At 38.8% G+C, this 12,480-nt stretch overlaps 1 protein-coding gene across 4 annotated transcripts in view; it reads right to left on the bottom strand.

The window, feature by feature from the left end:
* The window catches only part of DHX57 (DExH-box helicase 57), a 59,069-nt gene that overhangs the window by 38,077 nt on the left and 8,512 nt on the right, over window positions 1-12,480 (bottom strand). For 3 of the 4 annotated variants that reach the window (XM_043918196.1, XM_043918198.1, XM_043918195.1), the window contains exons 3-7: window positions 6,200-6,358; window positions 5,521-5,706; window positions 3,726-4,564; window positions 1,992-2,170; window positions 422-543 (exon numbers count right to left, since the gene is read on the bottom strand). In XM_043918196.1, the coding sequence (XP_043774131.1) occupies window positions 422-543; window positions 1,992-2,170; window positions 3,726-4,564; window positions 5,521-5,706; window positions 6,200-6,358 (1,485 nt within the window). The remainder of the gene's footprint in view (window positions 1-421; window positions 544-1,991; window positions 2,171-3,725; window positions 4,565-5,520; window positions 5,707-6,199; window positions 6,359-12,480) is intronic. The other variant, XM_043918197.1, reaches the window with a different exon arrangement.

The raw sequence follows: 12,480 nt of genomic DNA, 5'->3' as shown, positions 1-12,480 counted from the left end.
CATATGGAGAGTGTGAACCAGAAACAGTAAGATACCCAAAGCTGTTCTTAAACAGAAGCTTTAAGGAATTCAGAATAAATTTAGAAGATGAAGAGTTTCAAGCTAAATGGTCTGGAGCTATTCACATTTTAAAATGGGTCTTGTTAAAAGCCTTCAGCTAGGCATTTTGCCTTAAACCGACTCAAGGCAGAGGTGTACAAGGTCTATGAATTTCCAGATTTCTGAGTTTTGTTTGTTTTGAATTGGTTACAGTTGCCACTATGTTTGCCTCTGGGAGATATTATTTAATATTTGACAGGAAAAAGCACAAATAACACCAGCTACTGTTTTTTTCTTTTTTAAAGAAGAACTAGTTGTGGTAGCCAGGGCACACACCATATTCACAGACGAAAGGTGCATTACAAATAAATTACATTCTTACCCCGTCATACCACTTATAACAAGCACTTGGTGCTTGCTCAACACTTTAAGAATGTTTTCTCTTTCTTCCCAAGCAGGGAGCGACTGTCTTTCTTGTAGAACTGACTGGAACTGTCTGGAGGCCTAATAAAACAAAAATAAGACATCAGTTTGGTTACTCTGAATAACCTTTCATGAAGCTCTGAATGTGGAATCCCAAAGTTAGACATACCTTTTCTGTCCTTTCTTCATCAATTTGCTTAGTGACAGAAAGTGAAGATTTGTTGGGGGTGGGATGCTGGTCAGAAGGCTGTTCAGAGAATCTGCCAGAACAAGCTGTGGAATCTGTGTGGCTTTCCTACGTCTGAATAAACTGAAGGATCTTAGGAAAAAACCCCTCTTGCCTAGCACCTATCCAGCTCTTTTTGTAACAATCTCTACACCAGCTCTATTCAACAGAACTTTCTATGCTGATGGTAATGTTCTATATTTGCATTGTCCAATATAGCAACCTCTGGCTACATGTGGCTATTGAGCATTTAAATAACATCAAGGAACTGAAATTTTTATTATACTTAATTTTAATTAAACTTTAAATAGCTACACATGGCTAGAGGCTACCACATAGAACAGTGCAGCTCTACACAGCATCAGATTCTTATCCAAATCACCAACAGTTAAGAGGACTCAATAAAGGGTTTTATAGACTCACATCTATATAACCCTTTGACATCTAATGGCCAATGCTATAAACGTTATACTGTAGGTCAAAACTGTGGATATTGTATAATGCAAGAAATTTATATTAACATATACATTATCTGTATATAATTTAATCATATAAATTTACCACTGTAAACACACTACTCAAGCTGAATGGGTAATTTTAAATTTCTACCATCTTATTATTTATGATATGATTTTTTAATTCAATTTGACACTCTATGGGTGTTGCAGCACATATGTACTTGTGTTAATACTGTGTCAAAAATCAGAATCATAGAACTTTAAAGTTGGAAGGGCTCTTAGACAGCATCTAATCCAATCTCCAAACTGGTTTAAGTAACTCATCTTTATCCTACATCCAACTCTACCCTAACAGTTCACTTAATGAATTCTTTTAAAATAATCTTCATGTGAATGAGGTAAAACAATATGAACTTTGGAAACAGAAAGAATTAGCTTGAAACCTTGTGTTGCCACTTAGCAGCTATGTGACCCTGGATAAATGATTTGTCCTGTGAGGCCTTGAAATGGGGTTAAGAGTCCCTCCTTATCCTTTTCTGCATTGGTATTTCTAATGTAAATCACAGTACTAATTTTTCTTTCACTTATCAGATTTCTATCACAGTATCAAAGCCACATGATTCTCAGAATATTTGGTATATACATGTTGCATTTTCATCAGCCATCAGATTTTCCAAAATTAGTTAGAACATGCATCCAAGTTTGTGGTGGCATGCAGAAACTTTGACCAATCAGAGTAAAAGACTGAAAATATACTATGGAGAGTAGCCAAGGCTTCCTAATTCCTAATCCCTTCATCCATACATTAGGGAGGCAATACTAGCCATTCTCTTAGAATACCCTACCTGTTTTATTCGGAACTGCTTGCAGATTTTGACATTTTCAGCATGTACTGATTTTGCCTGCCAGTCATATCTTTTGGAAATCTTTTTCTTAAGGTTGACATAGCTTTCATCCTCCACCATCACTGGTGCTGGACCTTCATCCTCATCTGTCTCCTCCTCAGGCTCTGATTCTTTTTCAACTTGAAGGGGATAAAAGGACACGTTTTCGATATGGAGCCCTTTCTTTAGCAAAGGGGGAAAGCCACTATCTAACAAAGTAACAACAACAACAAATTCATAAAATGGAGAAAAAGTTAAAGCTCGAATAAAACAAATTCATTCATTTCCACACTACTACTTCTACTGCTAAAGAATTTAAAATGCATCTTCAAATAAACTTATAATAAAGTATAAATGGCTTTGCTTAAACCAAATTAAGAACAAAGAAGAGAAAATCATGGCATGCCTTGTTAAGGAATTAAATATTTGCAGGTGTCCCTAAATTTCCATGACACAAAATAACCCAAATGACTATCAAATGATTAATCAATCAATAAAATGTGGTATGGCCATACAATGGAATATTACTCAGTAATAAAAAGGAATGAAGTACTGATACATGCTACAACATGGATGAACCTGGAAAGCATTATGTATGCTAAGTGAAAGACACCCATTACAAAAAGCCATGTGTTTACAGTATGATTTCATTGCCATGAAATGTCCAGAATAGGCAAATCCATAGAGACAGAATGTAGACTCATGGTTTTTAGGGCTTGGGGAAGGGGAGAAATGAGGAGTGACTTGCTAACAGGTATGGAGTTTCTTTATGGGGTGATGAAAATGCCCCAGAATTGAACAGTGGTCATGGATGTGCAATTCTGTGATATACTAAAAATCACTGAATTGTACACTTCAAAAGGGTGAATTTCATGGTATGTAAATTATGTTAATAAAGCTGTTATCCCCCATCAAAATCCATGACACATAGTTTGTCATGTCTTGAGGAATACATCTGAGTCCCATATGCCAGAACTAGCTGCAAGCTGGGAGTAAGTCAAGGGTCAGGTGAGTGAACCCAGCCAGCTGTCTAGCATCCACATCTTGGTGGTTTCACTGTTCTCTACCTGTTGACATCTATCTGGGAACTCTTGGGAAATAATAAAAACTTGTTTCTCTGAATCCTATGGTGAACTTTGAAAGGGGGGTAACTTCTGTAGAGCACATCTGGATCTGGAGAAAGCCACAGGCTTGTACAAACATTTCTCTATTTGAGGATTTAGGGATTCATAAACAGAGCCCTGCCCTGATGAATTTTGGGGGTCTACCATGCTAAAAGCAGGAGGGTATGGACAGTGGTCCAGAAAGAGAAGTATCTCTAAAAACTCATTTGAAAGTAATCCTATAGACAGTATCAGAAGTAATCACATGAAACCAAATGGATTAAATGAAGCAGATTTTCTGAAAGGATGCTTTAAGGTTCTTCCTCACCTGCTAAAATGAGCTTATATACATCACTATAAACTTATGATTGATTCAGTGAGCTGGAATACAGTGACACAACTGGGCCTTACAATGAAAGTCAGGTCACAGTTCAGGGGATTCTCATTCCTTTTTGACCTTAAACTGAAGAGAATGACTTGCCTAAGATCACTGGAGATCCCAGATCAGCCCTCAAAACCTCTGATTTCTTTAATCCATCATTCCAAATGCCCCACTCCACAACACCCTCCATCTGGTCAGTGCCTTACGTACCTTCTGGAATTTGATTCGAAAAAAATGAATTACTTGGAATCACTGGTTTACGACAGACAGGATTATTTAGTCTGATTCCAGGTGATACTGGCAGAAAGTTCACAGGAGGGACACTGTACTTGTGATGGGTATTTGTTAGTAACTTGGTTATTTCTGATTCTTCCTCTAAAAGGGTTATCAAAGAATATACAACAGGTTCTGAAGTTTCTGCAAATGTCAAGGCTTTGCCATAAAGGAACTCAGAAATATGTAAACGACAAGCCAGAGGTAGATTCTCATTGGTGGAATAAAATGCCACAAGGGGAGCTTGGTAGGGGTATTTGTGGTCTTTAGAAAATCGAACTTCAAGTTCATATAAAAAGGATGCATCTTCATTAGCATTTAGATGAGAATCATCTACATTTCTTTCGACTCTTCCGACAATTTGATTTGGGGGCACTTCATGTTTAAATTTGCACTTTGATCCAAATTTACAATTTCCTTTGAGGTAAAATTTGCAGACTTCAAGTGAAGCCTCCTGTATATTTTTGGTACTTTCCTTTTGCTTGAATTTGCAGAATTTACTTGTCAAATACTCCAGTTCTAATCCAATGGTCCAGACTCTGTTTTGAATTCTTTCTATAAATTTTTCTCCACAGATTGACTTGAGAGCAAATGCCTCTTCCTGTCGCTGTTCCACACACTCATCCAAGCTTATGTGTGCAACTGCCTCAGATATCTTCATCCTCTCTCCAAATGTCTCTGAAAAGCACTGGGTGAGCAGGTGTTCCAGTGATGCCCCGACGTCTCCATCGCAAATCCTCAGGGCTGCCTGACAGTGTTCAGTGTGGAAACCATACCTGCCACGTGTGAAACATGACAAAAAAAGACTAATATCAAAAAGTAGTATCAAACCACAGAAGAGAAATTCATTTAAATACTTGTACGTGGGGCTTCCCTGGTGGCTCAGTGGTAAAGAATCCACCTGCCAATGCAGGAGACACGAGTTCCATCCCTGATCCAGTTAGATCCCACATGTTGGGGAGCAACTTAGCCCGTGTGCCACAACTATCGAGCCTGTGCTCTAGAGCCCAGGAGCCACAACTACTGAGCCCGTGAGCCCTAGAGCCCATGCTCCACAACAAGAGAAGCCACTTCAGTGAGAAGCCCACGCACTGCAACCAGAGTAGCTTCCGCTTCGCCACAACTAGAGAAAAGCCCACATAGCAATGAAGACCCAGCACAGCCAAAAATAAGTAAATAAATAAAACCATTAAAAAAAACCATACATGTGATGATATAAGTATAGAGAGGCAGGGTCTGTATCCTGAAGAAGTCTCCCTGATAATACTAACTCCTCCTTCATCTACCTATCCTAAAAGAGAGGCCACTGAGACTATCAAGTACTGCTATGACCCACGCCACAGGAGAGTGTTACCACTGGGACCCACGCCAAGGAGAGTGTTACCACTGGGACCCACGCCACAGGAGAGTGTTACCGCCAGGACCCACACCATAGGAGAGTGTTATTGCTAGGGCCCACGCCACAGGAGAGTGTTACCGCCGGGACCCACGCCACAGGAGGGTGTTATTGCTAGGGCCCACGCCACAGGAGAGTGTTACCGCTGGGACCCACACCACAGGAGAGTGTTACCGCCGGGACCCACGCCACAGGAGAGTGTTACCACTGGGACCCACGCCACAGGAGAGCATTACCGCTGGGACCCATGCCACAGGAGAGTACTCAGGAAGACATAGTTGGGGTTACAGTATGGCTGTGTTTCCTTCAATTCTCCCACAAGTGATGAAAGCAAACCTGGAAAGTCTGTGCACTGCAAATGCTGACACTGTAAATTCCGGCCTGTGAGGCTCCACCAGGCCTGAGCCAGCGCATTCCAAAGGATCAGAGTCAGGAACCAGGGAAGCTTCTCGTCCAGGTGACCAGTACTGCTCGTCATCATAATCAGGCTCATCATCTTCTTCTTCCCCAGAAACACCTCTTCTGGCAAAAGTAACATTTTCATATATCATATATTAATTTCTACTTGCTTCAAAGAAAAAATTGGTAAGGGTCTAAGAATTCACGGAACCAAACCACATAGGATCCTGACCACTATTGAGTCACTGATTTAATTCTTTATTGACCTAATAACTTATATATTGGCACGTATTACTTGCCAGGCACTATGTTAAATGTTTTATATGTACTATCTCTTTGAAAATCTTCACAACAACCCAGCTAGATACTACTGGAATCTCCATTTTTTTCTTTCCCAGATGATCAACTAAAACTTAAAGAGACAATTAATAACTAAAGGTTACACCGTAAAGGACAACTAGTTGCTGAATAATTATTCTTGTATTTCTCTTGGCTCACTTTCAACTAGTTACATAGCCACAATACGATTAGTACTGACACAGTATTCCAAAGACACAGAGGACCCTCACATTTTATCTTCTTCAATATAATAATTTATTCAAATATAATAATTTACTCAGATCCAGCATCCGCATCTTGTTCCTGCAGGTCTCGGAGAAGAGCTTTCACTTTTTCTTGATTCTCAGAAGTCATATGTAGAGTCTGCAGGGGCACTTTGGCTTCGGGCTTCCATTTGGGGCGTGCATCCCCTTTTCTCACGCTACTGTTACTAGGTCTGCAAAGGACACAAGAACAAAATTACACACTTATTTGTTATCAGAATTTTTACACTCTCCTCAGGGTCTCCATACATACACAACATGATTGGATTGTCATGTATCTTATAAAAGGGGACATGAATGTGGAGAGAGTCTCCATTTTCTACAGTATTTACTCAACTTCATTATATTCTAAATGCTGGGAAAAAACCTGATCAGTTTCTTCATCATTAAATCTTGCTTCACTAACTCAAGAATCTTCTGGGGAAAGCAATGCTGTGATGACTCCTGCACCAGTGGACTTTCACAAGAAATATGCTATGTACAAAGAGTATATATTTCACTCTATTTGAGGTACTTAATCTGAAAACAACTAAGAGTCCTATCTTGTGACTATTAGGCCCTATTTTTTTAAATATTTATTTAAATTTTTTACTTCCTGATTACAAATATAATAATACACGTTTACTGTAGAAAAGTAGAGAATAAAGAACAGAAAACATCTTAACTAATATCACTCCTTTTCACATACATTTTTTATAAAATTATCCAGCATATGTAATTTTTTATAATCTGCTTTATTTCCTTATTAAAATCAAACTGCCATTTCCCCCAAATTAAACATTTTCCTACAACTTAATTTTTAAATTTTAAACATAGAGGGACTAGAATTTATTTCACTATTCACTATTTCACTAATCTCATTTTTGGAATTTAGAGTTTTTTAGGGACACTTTTTAATATTTAAAAAAATAATGGATTCTAAAATTTACCTTTACTCACTAAGTTTCTTTTCTTTTTTTCACTTGGCATGTTTCATTATAAATTTTTACAAATCTAGAGAAATGGTAGAAACTTCTCTGTACTGAAAATCCAACATATTACTAAGACTTTGAAAAGAACCACACATTTACTCTCTCTCAACTGGGTAGCAAAGGAGAAAATAGAAGAGACTGGGATTTTTAACCACATAATTGCAACTTCTAAAAGAAATGTTATCCAAAATTCATCATTTCCCCTTTTTGTTTCAAAGAATTGTTAATCTATAAAAATTTATAGCATTTATTAAGATTCACCAATAACTGTTAACACCTGCCATACTTATATGCACACACACATTTACACCCTTCTCTTATTTCCTCTCTATATGCACATATATATGCATATGTATATAAATGTTCCCCCATATAGACACATGCATGTTCTCAACCATCTGAATGTAAGCTGCTGACATCATATTCACTCATAAATACCTCTGCATGTTATTTCCTAAGAACAGAGACAAACTTTTATATAACCATAATACTATTATCACTCATAAGATATCAATATTTTATATTGATCTCATCTAACATATCATTTAATTTTATATTGATATCATTACATCACGGCAAACATGGAGAAACAAAGGAAACAGTGACAGATTTAATTTTTTTGGACCAAAATCACTGCAGATGGTGACTGCAGCCATGAAATTAAAAGACGCTTGCTCCTTGGAAGAAAAGCTATGACCAACCTAGACAGCATACTAAAAAGCAGAGATGTTACTTTGCCAACAAAGGTCCGTCTAGTCAAAGCTATGGTTTTTCCAGTAGTCATGTATGGCTGTGAGAGTTGGACCATAAAGAAAGCTGAACACCAAAGAACTGATGCTTTTGAACTGTGGTGTTGGAGAAGATTCTTGAGAGTCCCTTGGACTGCAAGGAGATCAAACCAGACAATCCTAAAGGAAATCAGTCCTGAATATTCATTGGAAGGACTGATGCTAAAGCTGAAACTCCAATACTTGGGCCACCTGATGTGAAGAACTGATTCACTGGAAAAGACCCTGATGCTGGGAAAGACTGAAGGCAGGAGGAGAAGGGAATGACAAGAGGACGAGATGGTTGGATGGCATCACTGACTCAATGGACATGAGTTTGAGCAAGCTCTGGGAGCTGGTGATGGACAGGGAAGCCTGGTGTGCTGCAGTCCATGGGGTCGCAAAGAGTCAGACAAGACTGAGCAACTGAACTGAACTGATATTCAAAGTTCCTAATTGCCTCAAACCACATCTACAGATTTTCTGATTATCTAGTTAAAAATGACATTATCTGTTTTTCAAACTCCTTTAATTTAGTTCCCTATCTATTTCCTGATATTGACTTTTTTTTTTTGACACACTCAGGCCAGTTTTTTTTGTAGAATTCTCATAATTTGGATTTATCTGTTTCTTCATGATAAATAAAAAAAAGGGGGGGGGGGACCTTCCATATGCTATTTCATCTACCACTTATTCTTAAACCTCGACACTTTGCCTTCCTTCCTGTTACTAAGGATGAACCATTCTTGATCCTAAAAGTCAGTCCCTCTGTTTGTATATTGTATCTCAATTTGTTCAATCTCCTCAAGGAAATCATTCTAGCACTTATCCTCCTCTCTACATCATCAGTTTTTCACTCTCTTTTGGATCACTTCCACCAGCATATATACACGCTATGTAACATCTACCATATTTAAAAAAAAAAAATCCTCCCTTTGACTTTATATTCCCCTCAAGGTACTGTCCTATCCGTCTTCCCGCCCCTGCCCTTTACAGTAAAACTCCCCGAAAGTGTTCTCTAAATCATGTCTTTGTCGCCACTTTTTATCTTCTTCTCTCTGAAACACACTCTATATCAACTATACTATACCAAACAGCTCTTGTCTACCCACATTGCCAAATCCAGTGGACAACAGTCAGAACACATTTTCCTTTTCTTTTGGCCATGCTGCATGGCTGGTAGGATCTTAGCTTCCAACCAGGGATTAAACCTGGGGCCCTAGCAGTGAAAGTGCCAAGTCCTAACCACTGAACCACCAAGGGAACTCCCATTTTTCTTGACCTACTAGAAGCATTTTTTTATACAACTTGTATATCCCTTTAAAGTATCCAATCCAATCTGATTGGATAATCCCCGTTAAAACACCTTCCTTCCTTCCATCTGACTTCCAGAAATCAGCTTTTAGTTTTCCTCCTACTTCACTGGCAACTTCTCAATCTACTTTGTCTGATTCTCCTAACCTCTTTCAACCCTAAATCCTAGAGTGCCCAAGGGCTCAAAATTCAAACCTCTTTTCTATATCCTATCTCATTTAGTCTCATAGCTTTAAATAGTATTTACTCAGAAAGAACTCATACATTTATTTCTCTAGTTGAGATCTTGCTCTTGAACTCCAGACATGTTATTAAACTGTCTAGGACACTGCCACTGGGACAGTATCTTCTAACTGGTCTTCCTGCTTCCACTCATGGCCCCTTGCAGTCGATTCTCCACAGCACACTGAGGCAGGGCTGCCGAGTATGGACGCACAGACTGTACACTATGCAAAGGGTCCTGAAGCAGAGGAGGAGGGGACAGCGAGAGCTAAAATCCAATGTGTTCTCTGCTTGCCAAGACATGCATTCTGGAGCTATAACTGACCAGAGAGAGGGGCATTTTCTAATTCACATTCACCATTTTCTAATTCACATAAAAGGATATAATTAATGGCAGTAACTCTGGCCAGAGTGATTGATGACCGATACTCTCGCCTCAAACCCTTCAATGGCTTCCCATCTTACTCAAAGCAAAAGCCAAACTCCTTATAATAGCTTTTCAGCCATGGTACACAACTTGGCTCAATCTACTTCAACATGCTGACAAACCTCAAGGTTGGTGCTTGAAAGAAAGAACTGTGGTGCTTGGAAGAAGCTTTTCAGGTAGATAAGGTGCATCTGCAGAGTACATTTTGCAAAATGCTGGGCTGGATGAATCACAAGCTGGAATCAAGATTGCTGGGAGAAATATCAACAACTTCACATATGCATATGATAACACTCTAATGCAGAAAGTGAGGAGGAACTAAAGAGTCTTTTGATGAGGGTGAAAGAGGAGAGTGAGAAAGCAAGCTTAAACCCAACATTCAAAAAACTAAGATCATGGCATCTGGTCCCATCACTTCATGGCAAATAGATGGGGAAAAAGTGGAAATAGTGACATTTTATTTTCTTGGGCTGCAAAATCACTGCAGATGGTGACTACAGCCATGAAATTAAAAGAGCTTGCTCCTTGGAAGGAAAGCTATGACAAACCTAGACAGTGTATTAAAAAGCAAAGACATCACTCTGCTGACAAACATCTGTATAGTCTAAGCTATGATTTTTCCAGTAGTCAAGTACGGACATGAGAGTTGGGCCATAAAGAAGTCTGAGCACCAAAGAATTGATGCTTTTAAACTATGGTGCTGGAGAAGACTCTTGAGAGTCCCTTGAACAGCAAGGAGAGTACATCAGTCAATCCTAAAGGAAATTAACCCTGAATATTCATTGGAAGGACTGATGCTGAAGCTGAAGCTTCAATACTGTGGCCACCTGATGCGACGAACTGATTCACTGGAAAAGATCCTGATGCTGGGAAAGATTGAAGGCAAGAGGAGAAGGGGATGACAGAGGATGAGATGGTTGGATGGTATCACTGACTCAATGGACATGAGTTTGAGCAAACTCCAGGAGATAGTGAAGGAAGCGCAGTCTGGCATGCTATAGTCCATGCGGTCACAAAATGTTGGACACGCTTAGCAACTGGACAACAACAAGGTATATCTGAACATGAGATGACTGACAAACAGAACAGATGTTTCTGCTTTCCTTGTCCCTTTCATGGTGGCAGCAGAGGTGGTCTTTTGAGAAGGTGTTTGTGAGATATTCTCACAGATATCTGTGAGAATATATATCTGCCCCATAGAGAATTTCTGTAGAAATCAATCCCATTATTTAAAATAGTTTTTCTACCAAACAGCTCCAGGCTGAAGATTGACACAGTAACTAGACTAGCTATTCTGCAACTATCTTAAGACAACTTTATGAACTGTGCTTTAATTTTCAAAGGTTATGTTAAAATCCCAATTCTTTTGATTACTCTAAAGATTATACGTTCCAAAGTATCCTTTTAAAAACTTGAATTTTGGGAATTCTCTGGCTGTCCAGTGGTTAGAACTCTGCGTTTTCACTGCAGAGGGCCCAGGTTTGGTAAGGGAACTAAGCCATAACAGCAAGCCACACAGCTTGGCCAAAAAAACAACTAAACAAATAACCACACACAAAGAAGAAAACCCCTTGGTTTTATGTGCTTAGTTCTTCTACAATAAATCATTTTAGTAACTAAATTTGATCCTACTGACAGAAGACAGATCAACGCATTCCTAAGGACCAGGGAGGAGTTCATTGCAAAGGGCATGGGCGAGTTTTGAAGAGCTGCTGGTTAGAGAAATGACTGCATTTGTCAAATTTTAGGGTGAGCTTTACTGAATGTAAATTACACTTCAATAAACATGATTTTTAAAACTCAAAAACAAAACAAAATCCTTATACTGGCCTATAAGATTCTACACAGCACAGCCTGGTGAATCTAACTGCCTAATACTTCTTACCCATCCATGCTAGCCATATGGCTTCCTTTCCATTCCCTAAATCTTCTTAAAACTCCCGCCTCAGGAACTGTTCACTTGCTATTCTGTCTCAAACGTTCTTCCCTCAGATAGATTCATGGCTTACTCCTTCACTTCTTTCGTGTCCTGGCTCAAATGACACATCAAGAGAGAAGTCTTCTCTGATCACTCCACAGAAAGGAGCAACCATTTAAAAATACCAGCAATCCAGTTTGGCATTTTCTATTCCTTTGTCCTTTATTTTTCTCCATAGTACTTATCACTTGACATATGATTACACCTTTGTTTACAGTTTTTATATGTCAAACCTCCTTCTACGAGCACCAGGACAGTATTTTATTCATTGCTGTGATTCTGGTCACTAAAACACTGTCTGGCTCACAGTAGCACTAAGTCAGTATTTCCTGCGTGAATGAACATCTAAGACCCTAAGAACCTATAAAGTAAGTGTTTTCAGGAAGAATGGAGCTGCATCTAACTCAGCAGTTAGGTTCTCAGGTCAGCAGCTAATGTGAAAATATAGCTTTAAATTATTCTGGAAGATTTCTTAAAAAGGAATCAAGTTTGAGATTGATATATTATCTTTCAGTATGTCAAAAAATGACCATTTTTCATTTAAAATGGAAAAAAATGTAGATTCTCTGGTTGCATACCAAGTGAAGTATTTGGTTATGATAGAGACTATGTATAA

The sequence above is a fragment of the Cervus elaphus genome, chromosome 11, assembly GCF_910594005.1.
Source record: "Cervus elaphus chromosome 11, mCerEla1.1, whole genome shotgun sequence".
Lineage (NCBI taxonomy): Eukaryota > Metazoa > Chordata > Mammalia > Artiodactyla > Cervidae > Cervus > Cervus elaphus.
This window is presented reverse-complemented; position numbering and strand designations above follow the sequence as displayed.